This window comes from Blennius ocellaris, assembly GCF_963422515.1.
Source record: "Blennius ocellaris genome assembly, chromosome: 7".
NCBI classification, from domain to species: domain Eukaryota; kingdom Metazoa; phylum Chordata; class Actinopteri; order Blenniiformes; family Blenniidae; genus Blennius; species Blennius ocellaris.
Genome location: NC_137656.1, coordinates 20466656 through 20473931, shown reverse-complemented (window position 1 = coordinate 20473931; position 7276 = coordinate 20466656). Strand labels below are relative to the sequence as shown.

Genomic DNA, 7276 nt, shown 5'->3' with positions numbered 1-7276 from the left:
GTTTTCTGCCACACTGATGATTGACACAGTCAGCTCACTCTGTCCCATTGACCCCATTCCTCTTTCTTTTCCCTCATGTGGAGGATTATACCACCAAAATTAAAATCCCCCTCCACTTTGTTTATTGCGTTGCCTCAAGCAGCAGCAGCAAAAACAACAACAGTTGTTTCAATGTTCAACTTTTCCTGAGAAAAACACAAGGAAGACAGAAGCTTTTACATCACATGACAAAACAAAGTGATCCACGAGCGCATCTCAAAAAAAATCTCTCGTTTGCTTTTGAGCTTGTGTCTAAACCGCAGTTCCAAAAAGTTCCCAGCGATGCTCCTTTGGGAATACAAATTCAACAAGTTTCTGACCAGAACAGTCCTGTGCATCACACAGTGCAAGAAGAGTAGCCATTTAGTTAATGAGCCCCAATGGAGACCTCCAATGAAGCCATCAAGACTGCTCAGAATAACAATGGTCAACTAACGCCTTTCTAATTGAATGGAAGGTACAGGGAGGAGAGGGGAGTAGGCCTGGAACAGTGAAAAGGAGACAGACAAGAGGGGGGTGGGTGGGAGAGTAGGGGGATCTTTTCAGTCAGATGCCTGCCAGGCCTTAACGAAAGTACTTGTTTTTTGGGGGGGGTGTGACAAGGCTTGGGGGATGGACTTGCTCAGAGGAACACAGCTCTCCAGCAGGGATTATTGCAAGGAAGTTTGCATAGCCTCATTTAAATTGTATTTAATAGGCTGCCACTCCAAAATGTTGCTGGATAAATTAGCTGAAATCTTGCATGTTTGTTTGGAATCGGTATTCAGTGTCACTACATATTACACGCTCCGTGGCCACAGTGGTGGATTATTAGTCTTCGCTGGTCGTGTTTACAACCGTGCTAACTAGAGCAAAAATATCTTTAAAAGTCTCCGCGCTCCCTGAACAGACTGTTGTGGTAAAGTTGTGATATTCGCACGCCAGATTATATCCATATTGGACACATAATGACACAAAACCATCAAAGCAAACCGCAGTAATTACAACTAATACATGTTCAAAACCAATTTCCATCTCCTACAGCAGCGGTTGTGATGCACCCACGTGCGAATGAATTACTGCAAACACTGCATCAGCAACAGTTTCTTCTGACTGTCAACCTTATCTGGACATTAAAAGTCTGGACAACATCTGTCATGGGCGCTGTGGTGAAATGTCTCCCCATGTCTGGACGTGAGGTATTACATTGTTGTAACTGTAGGATTTTAACTGTAGGAAGAACAGCCTCCTTCTCCTGTGCAGACTATGTGAGCAGAAAGCTTACAGGGTTTTAAAAACACACTGAGATCATCGCTGGTCGACTGCATACTAAAGAAATGCCTCCCTTAAAACAACAAGCGCAAAAAGGAAAACAACCTAGTGGGAGTAGGCCAACTCCAGAATATCATGCATTTTAATAAACTTTTGAAGGACACAACTTGCTATGCTATACCCCAAAGTCCCTATAGGAGAGTAATAGTTTGATCAGATCAGCTGAAGTAAGGCGAGGCCACTATAAAGTATATAGAGAGATCCGGTGTGAGCAGAGTGCAGTTTAGGGAAAGAAACCGAGACACGTTAAAGATTGCAACAAATGTGAGCTTTGTGTGGGATGGGAAATTGTCATATGTAGGCCTCAGCGAGGGTGGGTGGCACGGAGAGATTTATATCCCCAAAAGAACAAAGAAGTAGTTAGTACTCCTTGAGAGGCCACTCAGAGGGAATATGGCGGTCTGGCAGTGCTCAAGGAACTTTTACGCACGGCCAAAAGTTTTTTTTGTTTTTTGTTGCAAGAGCGCGACAGGATAAGGGAAAAGGGAGTGTTGAGCAACATATCCACACGGACACTTACTGTTCTCGCACTGGGAGAGAGGGAACCATTGGATAGGTACGGGTTGGTGAGGTCTGGGATCATGAGAAACGGGTAGCCAGGATAGTGAGGACTCTTAAAAAAGCCACCATCTTGCTGTCTTCTCAGTGCTGCACGGGAGGTGGGGGGGAGAAAAGTCGCGTGTCGATGTTAATCAAGCACCAAAAAGCACAATAATTGTTGCATTAAAAAAATAAATAAAAGAGCAATATTTTCAAGCGTTACCTTCACTGAAGTAGTCTCTTGTTTTCTCATAACTTTCTAAGTCGGGTCTGGTTTGGGGGCGCCTCTCTGCCTGCTACAACGAGGAATATACACATGCAAGGAAAACAAACACACACACACAAAGAAAACCTATTAAAAACTTTTTTTTACCAGTAAATTTGATGATTTCTTTTGGTGCTTTCTGTGTGTGTGAGAGAACCACTATGAGGCGTGCAGCGCGCTCACCTCCGAGTCTGACGAGCTGCTGTTGTTTTCAGACTCGTTCACCAGCGAGGATTTCACATCATCCAGATCCCGTTCCGCCGACACATTCTCGGATATCTTTTCCTCCTGTTCCCCCTCGTCTTTAAACGAGATCATCTCATCGTTGGCCCCCAGATCATCCCCGCCACCTCCGTTCAACTGCGGCATTTTTGCAGAGCAGTGGATAGTGACGAAGAGGAGAAAGATAAAAACAAAAACAAACAAGCGCAACCAACAATTGACTGTTTTTGGGTTTTCTGTTGTTGTTTGTTTTGTTTTATCAGATCAGTGTAGTCCAAAACGAGCCACTGGAGTAGGAAACTAACTACAAGAAATCGTTCATGTTTTTAAAACTCCCTTTTCATCCCCTGAACGTGATCCCGAGGTCCATGACGACGAATCTTGGGAGAATAATCCACAACTTAAAAAAAAAAACGCCGAGGAAAAAAAAAAAAGTGTCGTTGGATATTTTGGCGTCGGTGGCCGGATGCGCCGCAACTTGGCAAAGTTTGGTCTCCTTCGCAGCTTTGCGGACAAGTTGCTGTCCCTGTGTGTCTGTACTTTTCTCGTGGTGCAGAGAAATGGGACTTTCTCTCCTCCTCCGGAGCCCCGGGGAGCGCATAAACTATCCGAACACCCCAAAAAAGCGACCCAGAGGTTTACTCAAGAACAAGCAACAACGTCCGATTTCACCTCCTTAATATCCATGAGTGAAGAAAACAAAAGGTTCAAGAGAAAGGGGGAGAAGAAGGAAGAAAAAAACCAACAAAAAAAAGGAGAAAGCGCGACACGATCAGTGCTGCAGTTTCCTTCACTTCTCAGTCGCTTGCTTCTCCCCAGAATCGACGATTGACTGTCTTCCTGAAGAAAGACCAAGTTCATAACTATGAAGAAGATGATCCAAAAAAAAAACGCAGTGCAAAAGGAAAAAAGGAAATAAAGTAGGAAACAGTCAGATGGACGTGGTCGCCCTTTCCCTCCACATTGCTGCCGGGGAATGCGCTCTGAAAACTACTTGGTTGTTCAAGTGGAAGAAAATCGCAGCCAGTCCGTAGAGGAGGAGTTTGCGCTGAAAAACGACACTTCATTCACCACCATGTAGATCAGCTATTCTTAACCCTCAAGCCACCAGCACGCACTCATCAGACAAAGCATGCAATTTAATGATGGAAGGCATTCAAACATTATTATTATTAGTATTATTATTATTATTATTATTGTTATTATTATTATTATTATTATTATTATTATTATTATTATTATTATTATTATTATTATTATTATTATTATTATTATTACTACAGTGACCGCATGTGTTACTGACTTGGCCCTATAATTAATACTCCTAATTACGCGCAAAGCGTGCGTCACGGCAATCACGTTTTATTGGCTGAAATAAACTCGCGCTGCAGTCCATCGTGTGGCGCAAACAGCTGATAGTATTGTTAAGAAAGGGAGCCGAGACCACACCGCCTCCATCTGGGTGCAAATGACAGGCCCGGCTTCAGTGACAAAGTTATAATTACACACTTCTCTTTTAAATTGCACGTCTGAAACAATGTGCACTGAGTGACAAAGCAGCAGCACCTGGGGTAAAGTAGGCATTGTGTATTTTGGCATTATTATGGCATAGCTATAGGTATGACAGTGAGTGCTCTCTCTCTCTCTCTCTCTCTCTCTCTCTCTCTCTCTCTCTCGCTCTCGCTCTCTCGCTCTCGCTCTCTCTCTGAAACATGGCCCCTTTGTTGATTTGAGGAAGAGGATTGGAGGCCTGTTTTGCAAGCACACATGGAAGAACAAGGGAAGTGGTTACATCACATAAAAAAAAACATCTGTTATTGTGGAGTAACCTGCAAATAAATCTTAATCATAACCTCGTTGCAAAGATGCATTTACTTCTTTTTTTTAAGAACAGCTGCTTTGCATGCAAACAACTGACAGTTGTAAAGTTTGTAAAGGTTTCACTCGCTCAAGTTAGCCGTTTTATTATTTATTCACTTATATCCCTCCTCTTGTCTTCACCCTTCTCAGTCCATGTCCAGTGGACCTCAGACTTATCTTCAGTTCTGATGCAATTGGGGAGGCATCCCTTGTTTGAGAGAAGAAGTCGTTGATGTTGATGTTGACTGTGTGTCAGCAAGCTGAGGGTTGACTGACAATTCAGCGGCGTCTCCACGGGCCTCATTAGATCCCTAGATTCCTACTGGGTGTGTGTGTGTGCGTGTGTGTGTGGGTGTGTGTGTGTGTGTGTGTGTGTGTGTGCGTGCGAATGCACCACTTGTCAGTGGGTGTATTTGTATTCAGTTTAAAGGAACATATACTATAGTTGCATACCACATCTCCTATGAACTCCAGACTCGCTACAGACAGTGGGTTCCTTGTGCACACAAATACACATGGTTACACCTGCATGTACAAACACACACAGGTAGAATATTCGCCCTCAGGGTAACACTTGTCTCTCTCTCTCTTTATTTTTGTAGAAGTTGGCTGATGCTACAGTATGCAAAAAATGTAACAAGTATATATTTCAAATGTTTCTTTGTCAGGTTGTGGATTTTGTTCATTTATATCTAAAATGGATATTTCACACTGTGCAGACACAAAACATGTAAAATGCATATTTGTCTCTGCTAACATATTACACTCAGAAATGTAATGGACTGCACATGTCCCAGCAGGTGTAATCACAATTGCTCATGGACCCATAACCTTATGAATGATTTAAAACAAAAAAAAAAAAAAAGAAAGAGATCAAATATTAAACAAGCCAACATGGAAAATAATAACAACAGACAGTTGTTTGAGAGGAATATCTCATAACGAATGACACGTCTCACACGCCTAACTTTCAGCACTGCGCCATTACGAACTGCTGGCATGCTGTTGTTCACAGTAAGCTGCAACAGCACAGTGAGATGTAACACTTAGGTGAAAATTCAACCCACAAAAATCCAACGTGTCTGAAATGCTTTGTTCTGATGTGATAAAGAGAGCATTAAAAAAAAAAAATTGATGACTGTTGTTACAAATTAATTGTCTGTTGAATTTAAAAAAGCTCATAAATTGGTGTATTTTAGCTTTGGATGGAAATCATAACCGCTCTGTGAACAGTGTGTGTGTGTGTGTGTGTGTGTGTGTGTGTGTGTGTGTGTGTGTGTGTGTGTGTGTGTGTGTGTGTGTGCGTGTGTGTGTGTGTGTGCGCGTGCGTGCGTGCGTGTGTGTGTGATCTTCACTGTTTCACTGTTTATCTACAAACCATCTGCACTTTTGTCTTTCGGGGAAACCTGGCACGTCTAACATTTGATGCAAATCGATTTTTTTCTTTCTTTTTCTCACATCACCTGCATCATGTGAAAGAAAATGTTATCTGTTTAATATTTACCTGCATATCCTCCCCTTCTCCCCATGACTGCCTTGTTGGAGTGGGATTGGTTTTAACTGGAAGCTGATGAGGGGTCAGGAGAGATACGAGCAGCCACAATCTTAGCCTGGGGGCAGATCGACTGGTGGCCAGAAAATTTATTCAGAGGGTGCTGTCCCTGCATCTGCCTTACTTTGAAGTTACTCTCTCAACTCTGGCAAGTCATACGTGACTGTGTGTTCATCCTACCCCCCCCCCCCCCCCCCCCCCCCCCCCCCCACCACCACTAAAGAGAGTATTAAAAAACAGAGTAGTAATGGAGCGTGTGTCAGTACACACGTATGTTTCTTCATGTGACATGTGTCTTTTATCGGACCGAGCTTGCACATGTATGTTTTGTGCGGTGCAATGTGCATGTATGTGTGTGTTTGATAGATGGTGAGAGTGAGGGAGAGGAAGCAGGAGCAGGAGGAGAGTGAGTGAGTGAGAGAGGGAGAGAGAGATGTTATGTGCCAATCCATACTCGCTTTGGAGGATTCAAGGTCATCCTTTCATGTTTTGCCAACCGTCGGTCAATCAGTTTCCAATCAAAGTGGCGCTTAATTCAGCAGTAATTCCCAGCTCCTCATCATGTTTTACCTCCACTGTTTCCGCGGCGTTAAAGCAAATCCCTTGTCTTCTCTCTGATCTGCAGCCGCGTGTCCAACATGCCTTGCCAGACCAAACCCACCCTGTCACGTTCTCTAATAATGGCAGTTAAAGTGTGTGGAGGACATGTCAGATCACACAAAGTGCTACTGTTGCTTCTATCTACCTCACTTCAAGAGATGTAGGTCTCACTCTATTGACTCTGAAGCGGGTCTAAGTACTCGTGTTCTTCAATTCTTCTAAAGTCGCCCTTCAGAACGTCTCAATTTGGGGTTTTTTAACATATGAATTTGAAACAGTTATATAGTCTCATATATTGGTGTTTATGAAGCTGCAGTTCTCATTTTAACGATGGTCTTCTATCTGGTTATCTGCTGGTTTCTAATGCCAAAAGACAGATGGATTTAAATAGATGTTTCTATGATATAAACATGACTACAAGATATTTGGTTTACAAATGCAGAATGTAAAAGCAGGATGTAACGACTTGTCATTTTCACAAACTCATAATTAATTTAAAATTACATTTCAAGAATTAAATCAGCTCATTTTTGTTTTCACTTTATCCACACATCCTGTTTTTTGTCTTTTGTTTCTGTTTATTGCATATAAGAAACCACAAAAAAGAGCAACTATTGACAACAGCCTGAATGACGTAACGTTATCCTTGGGCCATGTTTACATTATTTATCATATATATTTTCTTGGAACTACAGTATACGAACATGTAGTACGTGAGGAGAGCACTTGTGAGAATATTGTGTGGTGATGTAGAATTCTAGCTACGAAAGAGTCCCAGATCTTATTCAGAGATTTGGTTTTATGATGAAGCTCTCAAACTCTTTTACTGTGAGGCCATGTTGTTGTGAAGGATGCAATTCGAGGCTTAGCATTGTCTCACTGAAATA

General features: G+C 42.4%; 1 protein-coding gene across 1 annotated transcript in view; it reads right to left on the bottom strand.

The window, feature by feature from the left end:
• tcf7l1b (transcription factor 7 like 1b) overlaps nt 1-3322 on the bottom strand; it is a 32854-nt gene extending 29532 nt beyond the window's left edge. Inside the window, exons 1-3 of the mRNA XM_080498901.1 lie at nt 2339-3322; nt 2114-2186; nt 1871-1998 (exon numbers count right to left, since the gene is read on the bottom strand). Coding sequence (XP_080355027.1) covers nt 1871-1998; nt 2114-2186; nt 2339-2524 — 387 coding nt within the window. The 5' untranslated portion in view covers nt 2525-3322. The remainder of the gene's footprint in view (nt 1-1870; nt 1999-2113; nt 2187-2338) is intronic.
• Nucleotides 3323-7276: the final 3954 nt, after the last annotated feature.